General features: G+C 38.5%; 1 protein-coding gene across 1 annotated transcript in view; it reads right to left on the bottom strand.

Moving 5' to 3' along the window:
- The window catches only part of ADAMTSL1 (ADAMTS like 1), a 198,426-nt gene extending 182,658 nt beyond the window's left edge, over nt 1-15,768 (bottom strand). The window contains exon 1 of the mRNA XM_082783255.1: nt 15,585-15,768. Within this exon, the coding sequence (XP_082639381.1) occupies nt 15,585-15,641 (57 nt within the window). The 5' untranslated portion in view covers nt 15,642-15,768. The remainder of the gene's footprint in view (nt 1-15,584) is intronic.
- Nucleotides 15,769-16,750: the final 982 nt, after the last annotated feature.

Here is a 16,750-nt window from a genome sequence, read left to right as displayed (position 1 = left end):
CTCAGACTGTGTGCCAAATTGGCAAAGTTCTATGGATAAATAGTTTAAAAGAAAGAAAATTAAGATTTGTAGGACACCTGCCTAGCTACTTTCTCTTCATTCCCTCTCTTCCCATGGTTTCTTTCATCAAGGCACAGACCAAACCTGATCTTGAAATATAAGTCACCTGTTTGGGCAGAATGGGGAAAGAATTTTCCTCCCCACAAAACACCAAATATAGCTATTTCTTTTGATGGGATGAGTTCAGCAAGTGGCAAGGGTCAGGTGCGAGATGCCAGCACAGCAGCACACCAGACTGTCCACCCAACTGAAGCTCCCCGGCATTTCACAATAGATGCCTGTGGCACTCCACATGTTACTGCTCATTTGCCCTTCAAAAGGCATGGATGCTCCTTTTTAAAACCAGATTATGCACGTTAAAGGGCAGATACCCAAATGTCACATACATATAGTCCTTTTGGACTTCTCACACAAAGAAGGCCGACCCTTTTGAATCCTTTAGGATCTGGTTGAAAGCATGCTGAGGTTGAGACTACCAAAAAAACTACAGGGATTCAGGAGCAGAACTTTAAAGATACATTGAACATTAAAAGATAAATTGAAAAGGGGACACAGCACAATTCTTAAAGGTTTTTTTTTTTTTTTTTTTTTTTTAATTATTTAGTAACTTCCTTCTCATTCACAGGATTTGATTAAACAGGCAAAAGGCAAGCTTTCCTCCAGCAGTTCTGTTGAAGTACCTCCACTCTGATCCTGCTGCCCCATTTTTGCACTTTTGTCAAGCAGACCTTGACAGCTGTGCTGAATAACTCGATTCTGTGTTGTGACCAGCCTCCATTCTCAGTTTGCTTAATGGCACGCAGTTTGTAATAGCATTTTAAACACATGCAGCACTTCCTTCAGCAGAACAGCTTTTGGAAGATGGTTTAGATGGGTAATTGAACCAGTTTTACATTGCTGTAACATTTAGTATGAGGTAATTTTGCTTTGGATCTACTGACAGGAAAAAAAGCCTGAATTAATTTGTTCTGTGACAGATAATACTTGATTTGTCTTCATGAGTGTACAACCATGATTTGACATTCAGTTTATCTTACCTTTATTAAAATGCAACATGATTTAATTTCAACGCAATAACCACACAGGTAAATATAAAATTTAAGGTAAGATAAGTGATCAAATTCAGAATATGGCTAATCCCCACAGCTGCAGAAGATCACATATGCAACAGTTTTACAGATGTTATCCATCATCTAGATACAATCTCATTAACATTTACATGTGAGACAAGAAGAACAGCATGCCAATTTACTGAGTTTATTTCATCTGTTTCCTAAAGCATATTTTTAAATGACAATTTCTGTTTGCACGTTTACTCTGCTAAGAATAAAATGCATATCTACACTTTTAGTTTAGAATAAACTGAATATCTTCAAACTGAAAACTTGCCCTGAAGACTCAGCACTAGTTGAAAGCCCAGTCAACGACATAATTAGAAAACGTTGCAAGGTAAAGTTGCATGAACCAAGTACTCTTACCTCATCACAAATTATAAGCATCAGCACAGCTAGACATTCTAAGGGTCCAAATTTTTCTGAAATAAATTGTACTCCCACCCAGAGGAGAGTCATGTGCCTGTTATTTGCATTCCAAGATTTGTTATAAGACCTATATATTCCCAGAAAGCACGTGATCTCAAGCTGGAATAGGCTCCAAGTTTTCTTTTAACAAGTGGAATAAACATAATTCATGTCAACTCAATCCATGTTTAATGTTAAAGAAAGTAGAAGTGGTTTTCCCTCCTATGAACTACACAGTTAAGACTGAGCCTGAAATTCTAGCAATGCCTGAAAAGCCATTTTAAATCTGAAGAAGATTATGGATCTACTGCAGACTTAAAAAATATATACCATTACCAGCTAAGGACATGCTGTTTAGCACAGACTTTTCAGAAGCAGATTATACAACTAATTAATAGTTTCTACCCACTTTCAACAAAGTTAACTACATTGAAGAGCTTACATTAAAAATATTCATGATGATAGTTAAGAACATCTCACTTCTCTACAATACAAGGACTGCTACAGTACTCCTAAAAGCCCTAGAGTTCTTACTTACCATAAAGGGCAAGCAGGGGGGAAAAAAGAGGCAAAGAAGAAGAAAAGCAGAGGAAGGTACATACCTCGAAAGCTGCTAGGTAACCACCAGCCAAAGCTTGCTTTAACTAACACTTCTCTCTTAGAAGTCTTTTTTCCCTGCCAGAAGTACCACAGGTTGGTACTTCTCTAAACGTCATCACGCACCAAAAGATGAGAATACAAATGCTCATCAAGGTCTGCTATACCCTACTGCTGATATATAAACAGCTTCCTTCCTTCTTCTGTTCATCCTAAGTAGATCTCAGCCTCAGCTTTCCAAGACATACCCACCACTTTATTCTGACACCTACATCATCAATGGTAGAAATGTTCCCCACTGAAGGCAATTTGCTTATAAATGACCTATGTAAAACAAAGAAGTCTGTTAGCACTAATTGAAATCAGCTTGCTGTTTATACCTCATTACCCTAATACACACTTAACCTGAGGGTGATCCTTCAGCTACCACCCAAAACAGCAGCTGCAGGGGAAAGGGGGCCTGTGGATGCTCAAGGAGTTCTCTAACGAGAAAGAACATTCTATGCTTTTGGACAAGACAGCATGAAAAATCATGTGTACAAAATGAAAGAATGAAAAAAATGAACTCACTGTTAGTGGATTAAGCATGCTGTTGAAAATGCTTACAAAAAGAAAACAAAACCAAACAAAAACAAACAAACAAACAAGGGAGTGGGGGGGCTACACTATGAGCTGAACAAAGGGCTTCTTAGAATATAAACAGAGATAGTCTGATATAATCAAGTAAGCCTAAAAGAATTGTATCCAATTTTATAGTAGGAAAAATAAACAATAAAATCCAGTATCAGTGGTTAACAGCAATTTCTGAATTTATTAAAGAATTGTCAAGCATACATATTGTATTCAGACAGCTGAATAACGGACCTTTTCTACCCTCTCCACTAACATACAGTACACAGAAATCATTTAAACCATCTGGAATAGTATGTGAAAAACACAACAAGTGTCACACATCCTTAAATCACAACAGCTGCCTGGCCATCCAGGAGCTGCATCCCTGATGAGAAAACCATGTTTCTTCTAAGAGCATGTGTGTACACATGTGTGTGGGTGCACAGAGGGAGAAATATGAAAAGTAGCAAGACCTCTATTCATATCCTGAGACCTATAAATGCAGCTCAGCCTTAAGAAAATAAATCTCTAAGTTGCATACTGGAATTTAATTTAAAATTCTGATTGGAAATGGAGTATCCCTACAGAATCCAACTATTTGTCAGTGTCACACAGAGAGGAGTGCATATAAATGCAGATCATGTTCTTTCATTGCTCCTCAGTTACGAAGGATTCCAATCTGCCTCCTCCTTCAGCACGATGCTGCTAAAGTCATATTTTTCAAGCAACCAGTATGCTTCCTAGATTAAATAGCAACATAGATAGTGAAAACTGCAATTAACCTGTTGTTGGACTAAGGCAGTGATACAGAATTTAAGCCACAGTTATTTCCCAGATGATATGCACTACTGGGTTTGGTTAAGAATTTTAGATCATCTGGTTCTTATCATACCCCCACTGTTTAGGGGTATGATGAACTGTCAGTGACAATATGCAAGGCTCCTCTGAGGCCATTGGCTAACTTGTCTTTTGCTACTGTGAAAATGATATTAGGGACAAAAAAAAAACAAAAAACAACAACACAAACAAACAAACAAACAAAAAACTATTTTCTCTATTATGTGGGCTTTCTGCCCTTCCTTCTCAAATATATTCAAACAAATCCTTGTATGAATTCTTGCCAAGCCATACATTCTCCCTCTTTTGAGTAATCCTTAATCATCCTTTGATGTTAAATTGTCATTGAGGTAAAATTGATACACTGAGGTACTTCACAGTGTACTGAAATGCTGTTTGTATTGAACCACTTATCTAGTGCTCTCAGCACTTACCTAGGTGTGTAACAGTAGAAGACAAGTCCCTCATCCCTTTTTAGGAAACATATTTCAAAACTTCAACCAATGTAAATATATGGTTTGTAAGATTTAATTTGTACGGTGATGCATATCTTTGTTGCATTCCATCCAAAGTAATGGATGAATTAGGGTTCAAATAGGAAACTGCTTGGAAATTTCTGTCTTTTAAAGGAAGGCAAGACAGAAAAAAATCATGGCCAGATGAATTATTACGGGTATTTATTGTCAAACAAAATGTTTACATGCAAGACTGTTCTGACTAGCTATGGAAACTTTCCTGTGCTATTCTCTTGGAAAAGTCATGAGTAAAATATCTAGACATGTCCAGTTTGCAGTGCACAAAAAATATTTTTAATGTATCTAGGCATGAAGCTGCACATCACTTTAAACAGTACTGTATGTCTGAAGCACATCAGCTCTTCAAGTACTATGCTGAAAAAAGGTCTTATTAAAATAAGCCTTATCTTGTGAGGAGAATAGTTCCATGGAAGCACCAGGACTCACCACCTTAATAGTCACCCACCAGCTCCCACTATATATCTGCCCATTTCATGCACCTCATCCAAGCACAGCTCCACAGGATAGCCTTAGCAGCATATCCAATGATGGAATAGGAATGAATGGTGACCTGTTTTAATTTACGAAGGGGGCTGCTTCAGGGTCAGGGTGCTCATCTGGTGTGATAGATTGTGTTCCTTTTGTCCTCACCGTATCCCATGTAAAGATGACTTCACCCACCAGAACTGCCAGCCAGCCACCCTGAGGAAGGACCACACAAGCCAGAGAAATCTGCCTACCCACTAGGCATCCTTACCAAAGGAGATCATTTTGCTCTCACAGATGCCAAAAGATGAAAAGAACAAATGCCCTTCTGCCCAGGCTGCCAGAGCTGTTTGCTGCACCTGAGATGCTAAATGACCATGGCTGCAATTGTTCCTGTGATTAACTGCACACTGTTCCCTATGGCCGAATTAAAAGGATGCAAAGGATGCACTCCTACTAAAACATTGTATTCTCTGATAAGCAACCTGGAAAGAAAAGTAGCTGCAATAAACATGAGAGCTTTTGAGGTGTAAGTGTCTACACTGTCTCCTCTGCTCCTGGAGCACAGCAGCTCTCTCTGGTCTGGTGTGGAGCTGTGAGCAGAGTACCAGCCCACTTGCCCCTGGCTTCCAGTCTTGGAAATAAACTGAGGAATTTTTGCCTCCTTTGCAGTTGCAAGACCAGGCAAAAGGCCTGTGAGAGGATCATGAGAATATTTCCTATGGAAAGCCCCTGGCACAGGAAACACTAGATCTGAGTGACTCCATGCCCCAAGGAAGGCACTAGCACAGATGCACACGTGTGTGAGGGTATATCCTGTACTTTGGGTAATTACTTTATGCTTAGAACTTGCTACTACAGAAAAATGGGCCGGGAATTTTTTTATTTTTATTTATTTATTTATTTATTTTTCCTACTCAACAAAAAAATCCTAATCTTTTTTTTTCTTTTCTTTTTTTTTTTTTTTTTTTTTTAATTAGTCCTTTCTTCAGGATCTAAATCATCTATCACTTAGAAGAAATTGGATAAGACACCTTGATGAGAAGGTGAGAACAGGAAATCTCTCTAAGATCCTCTTTAGGTTTTTCAACATTTATTCTGCTCCTGCAAGCAGAGTCAAAGTGAAGAGCAATAGGTGGACATTTTTTCTTTATTCTGAGGGAAGACATCCAATAGGCAAATTGCTAGCTCAGTTCCCGGTGACATAAGAAAAAATTTGCTGTGGTAGTCCATTTTGTTCCTTTTTGTCTTCTCTTAAAAATCAGAGCTGTGCAGGAACTGTGGGAACAGAAAAAGGGAAAATTATGGCACTTTTTTCCTTTTGCACATGAAGGCAGAGGTTAATGTAGGGGGAAATAACTATATATTACCTGATATGGTTATTTTGTAAGTAATAAGGAGACAGTGTCACAGTGAACTCTGATCTCCTGAAAACAGAATGCCTGTAATCTCAGTATTGTACACATTTACACCCTACAACAGTCATTAGCTGTAGGCATCAAGTGTTCTCTGAAGGACAAAAGTATTGCCAGTGTCCCTTGGGATTCCTCCTGCCCTCAAAAAAGCCATATAGCTGTGCATATAGTATTTTAAAATGAATCCTCATGACCCATCATAGAGAGTACACAGCTTCTTGTCTGCAACAAAAAAGGGAAGAAAAGATAAACAGTTATGTCAGTACATTAAGAGCTAAACATCTATTCCCAAGGCTGGACTGTAAGTTGTATCCCAGGAGAAATGTGCCAAATGTGAGCTCATTTCTTCTAAAAGGGCAGCAGCCAGCCAGGAGGGTTGCTGGCAGAGGATGGAGCTGACACCATATCACTTCAACACACTGCACGCTGCACTCCCTATAACATTTTATAACAGTGCCTTGTAAAACTCAGATCAGTCCTATCTCTCACTGCAGTTACCCGTATGAAAATATACACCAGGGGAGCAATGAGAATACAAGAGCTCTCTTTCTTGCTTTCACAGACCCAAATTACAACACCCTGTTGTATTTAAATCCTGCTGTGCTGGTGTAAACACCAGGCATGGGTGATCCAATACAGTGCAGGTCCAAGCTGGCTCAACCTCAGGCTTGTCGCCTAATTGACTCAGAGCATTTTTTGAGGCTAGGACTTTTTCAGATGCAGGGTGGGTGAAATCACTTTCCAGAATTCGGAACCCACCCAACAGAATGGGTTCAAAAGTACATCTTGCACTTGAGGACTTTGGGTTTGCTTTCCACGTAGGAAGGACTGGGTGTGGGGAAGGAACTGAGAGGGGTACACAGAAAGGAAAAGAAAGAGAAGAAAAACTATTGTCTGTGACAATGCCTGCTACATGTTTTCTAAGTGGAGAGACATGAAAGCTGTGTGCTGGCTTGGCTGTGTCTGTTGGTCTCAAAAAATAAATTGGTCCACATGTGGCAGACAGCCCCATTTCCATGGGTGAACCATTGTCTCCCTCAAAAAGTCAGGGTAACACATTGAATAAGTGAGTATTAGCCATTTTCCTTCGGCTTAGTAAACTGACCTTAGGCTTCAGATATTTACAAAGATTAAACATCTGCACAGGCCATAACAGCTAACCGTTACTCCTTTTATATGCATCAACCCCCACATGGACTGGATTGAGAAACTATGGTTCTGAAAGTCCAAGCTAGAAGACCATGTCATGTTAACCTAGAAGGAAACAGGCCTGTTAGCTCCAGGGTGGTTCAGCCTCACTTGCAGCTGGTGGGAGCAGTAAGGCAAGTTGCCATGGGTTATGAGAAGAGATGGCACTCTCTGGTCAGGAGGCATTTCAGGGAAGGGAGGAGAACTCTCCAAGGGCTTGTGTAATTTCAGATAAACACCCATAATTATGAGGTTTATTCAAAATAAATGAAGACTCCTATCCTTCTGATGGTCTGCCATCTCGTTCAGTTACCTCATGGAGCTGTGTATGTGTTTATTTTCACAACAAGAGGCTATATAAAGGGTTGAAACATTGAGGAGCCTCAGTGGAGGCAGAAAAACTGAAAGGTAAATGTTTATGTAAAAGAAGAGAGAGCAAAAGAGAGGGAGAAAGAAGAGAGAGGAAGAGGAAGAGGAAGAGGAAGAGGAAGGAAACCAGAAATTATGTGGAAAGCTCAGGATCTCATGTCATAACAACAAAAAAAGGGAATATGTAAAGAAAGCTCACAGGATCTTTAGGAATTAATTGCAAATCTTAGGTATAGTCTAACATATTTATTCTCCCTTAATCACTAGCAATTGATTTCAAATTAATGGAGATGTTTCTTTAACAGAAAATGCACTTAGTTTTTAAGAGTTTGTGGTACCAACATGCATGAGTTTTCTCAGAGTACCAGATTTTTTTCTTCATTATTTTAAATTGTTACAAAGATGTAAAGAGTTCCAGGTTATAAACTGTTGCCGCTGTCATACTGCCCTCTCATATCACACATAATGAAAAAAATGTATTCTTTCCTCTCACCAAATAAAAAGAAAGACACATCCACATTTTGGAGCCAGCATGCTGCACAGAAGAGGCTGTGGCATTCCACCCCCACCTCCCGCCAGTCTTCATCTCTGGTAAGATGTGGTAAACCTTTTGCCCTGTTGCTCACCAGCACTGACGTGTGATTGAACTCATTACAGACCAAGACTGCTCAAGCTTGGAGCATCAGAGAAGAGTCTTACAACTCAAGCAGGGGATGTTTAAGTTTTTAGATTCAAAAATTTCTGTTGAATTACATGTTCAACCCCCCCTTCAGAACGTTCATCTTTAAAACGTGGCCCTGGATACATCTTTAAGGAACACACTGTTGATACCACAGTAACTTGAAAATCCCCCACTCTTTTTTAAACAGGAACTATGAAAATGTCATATCTAAAACACATCCACAATCATAATCCATCCAAATACCAAAATGAAAAAGAAAAGACAGCCCTGGGCTTGTTAAGGGCAGTTATATTAGCCCTCTACAACAGATGCTTTTAACAGTCCAGACTGAAAGAAATACAGGGATTTAAGTAAGTCAATAAGTAAGTAAGTAAGTAAGTAAATAAATAAATAAATAAATAAACCACCAATTTGATACCAGCACCAGAACAGTAGGAGACCTTATTGTTTCCTTTATTCCTTTTCATTTCTGTTTCTGTTGATATAGCACAGGAACTGAACAATACACTAACAAACTTCAAACAGGGACTGAGATTATATCCAACAAAGTTAGAAGAGGAAATATGACACCCCTACAGAACATTCATACGGAAAAAAAAAAAAAAAAAAAAAAAAGAGTTATATTTATTTTATGGGACAGTTTAAATTTATTATAAATTACATATAATTTCCTGTCTCATTTCTTGAGCACTCTTGGAATTTATTTCAGGATATCTTACATTATCATACACACCCTTCCCTCAGCCCTGACCCTCTCCCTGCTGGACTTGCTCTAAAGGAAGTCCCTGAAAGGCAGCGATCTCAGGGCAACCCCTAGAGTGTTGAAGCTTTGGAAGAAAATCCATAAAGGCAGTGAAGATGAAACTGGAAACTATGTGAAAATTAGTGCACTGAAGAATCAGGAGCATACCACTTTTTTCTTTACACAAATAGAAGAAGGAACACTCCTGTGAGATATATCTGAATAATTCACAGGTGGCAAAACTATTAAGATTTCAGCATACGTTTGCCTTGGAAGCAGAATAAAACTCACAAGCTGCCCTTGCTGCTTTCCCTTTCCCTCCCCCAGTAACCTGCCTCTGTTGCTTCCCAATTTCAACACTATATTATTTGAGAAAATGGGCTGTGGCAGCAAAGAAAAAAAAAAAAGCTCACATGTGAAATGAAATTCTAATCAAGACACTTAAAGAGAAAAAAAAAAAAGGAAATAAACTGAGAGTTAGTAATCTTGGATATGGTGTCATCTCACTGTCAGTGAAGTAGAGTCAAGGTTCTGGTCTACAGTAGTCTTCAACATGAACATTCAGATTCAGGCCATAACAAACTCACAACCCTCAGCAAAGTTGTTCTGTTGAAAATAAGACAAAACAGTCACTCAGGTTTCACCCAAGGATATTCACGACCAGTGTTTTTTGGATACATTTTAATTGTCCCGAAGCATGACATTTGAATACCACATGAAAAAGTTCACAACAAAAACAGCTATGAAATGAAGGACTGTAATACAAAGTCTGGGCAGGTGAAATTCAATGCGCCATTATTGCAGTTAACAGAGGCAAATTAATTTACATAGCTGAAAAATTTGATCTGAAATTTCATCTGATACTGTGCTTTTGAACCTTATATTAGAAGTTATTCTAAGAATAACATTTGCCACTTCCAAAAAATGGCCAAAAAAATGGCCAAACACTTAAATGCTGATGACTCCATGCAACTGTGGAAGAACCCTCTACAGAGACAGATAAAATACTGCATACAATCATCTTGAAAGACAAATAGAACATGTGAGAATGTCATCTTAAAAAATGTGATACCGACTTTTAAAAATTTCAAGTATCTATAATCCCCAATAGACAATCCTTTCTTCACTTCCCTTTTGAATATCAGCCTTTTTTTTTTTTTTTAAGTGATAAAAAATACAAGTCCAAATATGTACAATGAATCTTAGCATACATGATAGCAAATCTCAGGCCTGTGATGAAACCTAAGCATTTCTTGAGATATAAAGATATCTGAAGGACATTTACCATGACTGGGCTATGCTCAACACCCTACAGGTCCAGGAAGCTACAAAAGATTTTACAACACTCCATGAAATGTGTACCTCTTACTTACCTTCTCCAGTTTTCTTGAACATACACTTAAGGATTAGGAGATCAGAAGGCTGGAGCACCTCTCCTGTGAAGACAGACTGAGGGAGCTGGGGTTGTTCAACCTGGAGAAGAGAGGGCTTTAGGGAGACCTTATAGCGGTCTTCCAGTGCCTAAAGGGGGCCTAAAAGAAAGCTGGGGAGGAACTCATTCTCAGAGAGTGATAGGACAAGAGGTGATAGATTTAAACTAGAAGAAAGTAGATTGTATTTTAGGAAGGAATTCTTTATGATGAGGTTGGTGAGGCACTGGAACAGCTTGTCTAGAGAGAAGCTGTGATTGCCCCATTCCTGAAAGTGTTCAAGGCCAGGTTGGATGGGGCTTTGAGCAACATGGTCTAGTGGAAGGTGTCCCTGGCCATGGCAGGGGGGTTGAAATGAGATGATCTTTAAGGTCCCTTCCAACCTAAACCATTCTATGATTCTGTGATTCTATGATCCTGTTCTCTAAGATGTCCAACATCCAAAACTGGTCTGCCATCCCACTGCCTACCTGCTGATATGAAACAGTGGCAATGCCAAGGGCAAATGTCAACCCTTCCTGTAAAACAGCATGGAATATGTTACATTCCATTCCAACATACAGTATTTTGATAAAATTAAATGTTTCACAACAACTTTTGATTAGTTACTATCCACCACATGAAAAGACTGCTTTCATAGCTGTTCCTGGCTTGGGCTAGAATGGGTTTCTTTCTCTTTTCTTGTTCCCTGTCCTGACACCACAGCATCTATTGGATAATACATTTTCTCAATTTATTTTTTTCCCCTGCAGTTTCCCAGTTTTTATACATGTAATTGCTGCCTGTACAGACTTTTCTTACAAGCATCAGAAAATAACTATGAACATCAGCAACAGAGATAACAGGACTGCCTACAGGTTTAAGAAGACAACTCCATAACAGAAACTATGAGGATATATTTGGATGACTAACAACACAATTATAAAGGATACAGTTTTGGTTTGCTTCACTGAAAATTCAGTTATGCAGAGATTGATAGCCCTCTCCTAAATAACTATTAATCTGGGCATATAGGCTACTCAGGCTTCACATTAACTACTGATACTTGAGAATTTTTAGCATATGAATTTATTCAGGTGCCAGATCTATGACTACAGGTGACTGTACTCTAACCTTCAGAACTTCTACGGTGTTCTATTCCATAGTTTCATTATTATTCCTTGCCAGACCTATGAATCTAGCAAAAGTCATTAAAACAAATTGCACCTATCTTTAGTGACACTGATGTAGAAGCCCAACAGCTCAGCAGCCTTCATTAAGTAGTATTCACTTAAAACCAAAGGAAAAATAAAATACCATCACATGATCTTAGTATGGCTTCTGCAAGCAGTCTAACACGAAGTCCGAGAAGCTTTGTCACTTGGTAAAGAAAGAGTAAATAAATGATATACTTAAAAACAAACAAACAAAAAAACAACAACAACAACAAAAAAAAAACTCTGAAGGAGGAGGTAACTTAAATAAGTCCAAACACAAAATTCTGGAGTAATGTGTGAAGAACGTTTTGAATATACACTCTTAGTAGCATTAGATGTTCATGTAAGCTATTGTGGCCTTTATAGATATCAGTCATGATATCTATAGTCTATGGTCTATGGTGGCACTGGTGGCAAACCACAATGGTGAGAAATTTTCCACCCTTTTGCACAAATAAATTATAAGTTTGTATAGTTAAGCTATGAAAGTCAGTGCATCCTTACCCAACTGAGGTGATCAAATGCCAGTCTGCTCGTAGACATGTCTATGCACAAAGATGTGCACACTTTGGACGCTGTACTGGAAAATCCTTCTCTGTACAGCTATAAATGTAGAAACAGATGAACAGACATACAGCAGTAGGTATACCTATCTACACGTGAAAGGAAAAACTGTCAAGCATTGTACTTTCAGATGTAAACAAGAAGCATCATATTCATTCCACTGCTAATTGTGGTTGTGGTCATCCAAGACAGACCCAGTAAGATAATAGGAGAATATGATGCCAAAGAGCCTGGAAGGAATGGACTATTGTATTTGACTATTTTCCATGTACAAATCAGCACAGCAAAAGAAAGAAATCCTGCAGAAAAAACACATGTACTTTATTACAGTTCATAGTGTTAGTTCTGTAAATAACACAACAGCAACCCAGAGAGCTAAAAAAAGCTGCTGAAAAGATGCAAACAACAAATGCAAATGTGATTAAATGCCCTTCTGACATGAAGTGATTTGACTTCAAGTTTAGATGAACACGCATGTCAATGGTTGGTTATGGTTTTGGCCACATTCCCTTTGAGTTAGACAACTGTGATTTGCTTGTGTTAGACTTTTATTTTTAAACCAATAGAAAGGAAAATCTTTGGAACAGATTGCCTGTTCTCTTTTGTTTCTCTTAAAAGTGGTGTACTAATATTTTCTTAGCATGCAAAAGTTCACAGAGCAATGATCAAAATTCTCCAAATACCTGCTTAGTCTGGGAAGAGAGAAACAGAGAGAGAAACAGTCTTTTCAAGTTGTTTTCAGTCTGATCTAAGTTTTTCAAGACAGGCAAGTAGAGTTATAGCTCAGATTTTTAAAAGTATCTGTGAAAGTACCTAACTGCCATTTATACCAGGAAAACTGGACGTCTGGGCATGGAGCAAATTCTAGGGCAGTTATCAAATAAAGTACAAACCCCACAGATCTTAATCAAGCAGCCTTCTATTACTCAACTGAAAATTATTTCTTTTCAAGAAGATTAAGAACCGTGATGGAGTACTACACTCACCACTACACTTGTCCAGGTGGTCTGCCTTGAAGCAGACTGTATCTGCTGGCTAATGAGGGGATGCCGCAGATGGTGCCTCTGGACTTGTCCTTCCCTTTAGTATTTTGTGTGTATGGGCTGGAACTGTGCCTGGGCTATGCAAGCTCATTACAAGGGCAAAGAAGCAAATCAAAGAGCAAAGGCACTACTCTTCTGTACAGTGTCTTACTGAAAATACAAGGGCATTTGATGAATGATTGCAAGATTAATCCTGTGAGCAGCTGCTACCAAGCCCTAGTGCTTAAAACTGCAAACACTTCTACTGATGTTACTGGAGTGCTTCATGACTGGAGGCTGCTCATTCTGCCCAGTGTAGGCAAGACAAAGATTTTAGAAACACACAAGATTAGAGAAACATGTAAATCCAGACATAGATTTCCATAGCTCTGAACTCATACACCTACTTCATTAGAGGCTGGTATCTATATGGCTAATAGCCATGTCATAAACCTATTTATGTATGTATTTATTTATTTATTTATTCAAAAACATCAGTGAGCCATACCCTGTAGGAATTCATGCTGCAATAAACTACAGTAGTAACATTTAGACCAGGGTATCTTAAAATTTATCTCTATCTCTATCCAATCTGGAAGTCAAATTCTTGCATATTTACCTAATCTCCTGCTGAAAGCTAGGAAGAGATTTTTTTTCTGACTGTGGACAGAGTAAAAGAATGGTCTGATTCAAAAAAGAAAGTTAGGCTTTCACATCACAATTCTTAAGGCCACAAAGAGATTTGGTAGGAGGTGTGGGGGGGAAATCTCTCGAGGCAGGATAAATCATGCAAATAAAAACCAGTATAGTATGGAATAGAATGAATAATAGCTGGCAGCTATTTATACACTATTTATTTTCATGAAATGGGGACTGAGAACTTAATTCACAAGCAGGAGAGTGAAGTATAAATGTTATGAGTATGAGCTTAATATGGGGCCAAATCCTACAGTCCTTACATAGTCTTGTTGAGTCATATCTCCTGTTGATCTTCTCTAAATTAGCAGTGCAGGATTGGCTCATAGTATATTACAGTCATCAGGTTATAAACTTCTCATTTTCATCTGTGAAAGAGAACCAATGCCTGACTTTATGCCACTTCTTGTGATTTCAGTGTTTTAAATAGAAAAATAGATCTTTCAACAAACTGGAAATTTAAATCTCAGCCTTGGTAGCTTTCTTATTTCTAGTAATGAAATGCCATTTAATGATTCAATATCTAAAAGATTAAAAAAAAAATCATACCATTGTTTTTATTAAGCATTTGGAATATGGTTATCCCACTAGTTTAGGTCCAGACATAATTAAAAAATTGGTTAAAAGTGTGTTAAGATTAGTTTGCAATAATTAGCACAGAGTGTTTCATACAAATAAATAGGAAGATGCAAGCAACTAAAAAGTTTTTTTGTTGTTGTTGTTTTTTTTTTTTTTTCCTTTAAGATTCTTTTCTATTTGGATATGTTCAGTTAAATCTTCAGGAAAAAATAAAATAAAATAAAATAAAATAAAATAAAATAAAATAAAATAAAATAAAATAAAATAAAATAAAATAAAATAAAATAAAATAAAGGTATGCCAAGACCCCTACAGTATCAAAAGTGTGTGTATACTAACATTCTCACTGCAGATTTCCTGATAGCAAACACACCTATAAAATTAAGTATGAGTCACAATGGAACACTTAATCTCAATCAAACAGCAGAACTACAGCATTCATCTGTAGAGCATCCTATCAGGATAATCAGGGGAATTATGAAAGAAAATCATACTATAATGATCAACATTATAGCCTTGAAGTATACCAGATATCACATAATATATCTTCCAAAAGTTGGTATAAACTTGTCTCTCTAACAAGTTACAGCAATAATAAGAGCTCATTTAAACTGGCTGCAGGAAAAAGTTCGGTACATGCTGTACCTGGTTTTTCTGCATTTCTGCATGTGCACAGTAAAAAATACTTTTCCTTGTCTGTTTTTTTTTTTTTTTTTTTTTTTTTAAGGAAGGAAGAAAATTCCAGGAACATTACAGTGTGCTATATTTTGATTTAAAGGGGGAAGAACAGCACTTCGCCAAATCCCAAGCATTTAAATCACCGTTCACAGGTCATTGCTCTCCAAGTTTATAAAAGTGATGCCAACATCAACTTCTTAGCTCTACCTGCAGCAACCCACAATATAAAGCCTCAAAGTCTGCAGTGCGTTAGCAAAGATAAAGTATACGTGATTTGTTCAAAACAAACTCCATCGGTGATCTTAAGGAATAAAAACATACCCACCCATATATGTACACACAGACACATCATCAGCTACAAGTGAGGCACATTTACATGAAAGAAACAGCATTTACCAGGAGGAGGGAAGCCAGAAGCAGGGTGCCAGCAGTGGTCCAGCTGCAGCCCTCCATGGTTGGGTCTGTCCGGGACCTGGGGTCGGACACCGAGCAAACTGTGAAGCGTTCCGCTGCCTGCTGTCACATCCAGTGCTGGTGCGAACTTCAGCCCTGCTTCTCCGCCTCCATCAGCTCTGCTCACATTTCCTGACCCAGGGGTGGGTGAGTGGGTTGGGGTGGGCTGCGGGGAAGTCCTCCCTGAGCCAGCGAGCAGCCAATCCCCCTCCTGCTAAACAGACGAGCAGCACAACAAAGCCAAGGGGTCTGGGGAAAGTGTAACAGGCAAAGGCAGAGGGAAAGAAAACGGAGGGAGAAAGGAGGAGGAGAAGGAGGAGGAGAGAGGCAGAATGGCACAGCTGAAGGGAGTGCTCTGCCCTCAGCTAGCCGTCCTCCAGGAGCTCTGCTCCACCACTTGCCACGAGCTGTTCGGGCGTATTGCTAGGTCACTAGCATTCCTCCTGAGCATGCATTATTCCAGTCAAGAGAGAAATTTAATCTGTTTCAATGTGTAACATACGCCATATAAGGCACCAATCAGAAAATTCCGAAATCTGCCAGGGAGAACGTATGTTTTATTGCAATTGTGTATTTGCTACAGGTAAATTGCTCTCTGGAACTCTTTTTTCCTCCTTGTTCAGCAGTAAGGGAGTCTAACTGATCCCAAACTGTGAAGCAGGTATGTTTCTACTAGGACTGAGCGACAGTCTTTCTGTCATTACTTTTTTCCTTTTGGAATTAATTTAAAAACCAGTCTATTCTACATTAGAAGTAAAGTGAGCTTATGGGAGGGAGGATTCTGGACAGAAAGACAGGATCCACACACCTCAGGAAAGCTGGAAACTCTGCCTTTGAAGTATTAACTTGACAGATGGGAGTTTCAAATCCTTGCTCTTACCCTGTTCAAGATTCATCCAGTTTGCATACCCATGCCCCTTCACTGCCTGAAGTCTCTAGCTTTTTTCCTTTTTTTTTTTTTTTTTTTTTTTTTTCCTCTTTCTCTCTCTCTCTTTTTTTTTTTTCTTTCTCTCTCTCTCTTTTTTATTTTTATTTTTATTTATTTTTTTTCATTTTCTTTTCTTTGTTGACTCTTATTTTCTAAAGCAGAAATTGTGAACTGGATCCAA

This window comes from Aythya marila, assembly GCF_965140915.1.
Source record: "Aythya marila genome assembly, chromosome: Z".
In the NCBI taxonomy this organism is placed as follows: Eukaryota; Metazoa; Chordata; class Aves; order Anseriformes; family Anatidae; genus Aythya; species Aythya marila.
The sequence above is the reverse complement of the archived record's forward strand: the minus strand, read 5'-3'. Positions and strand labels throughout refer to the sequence as shown.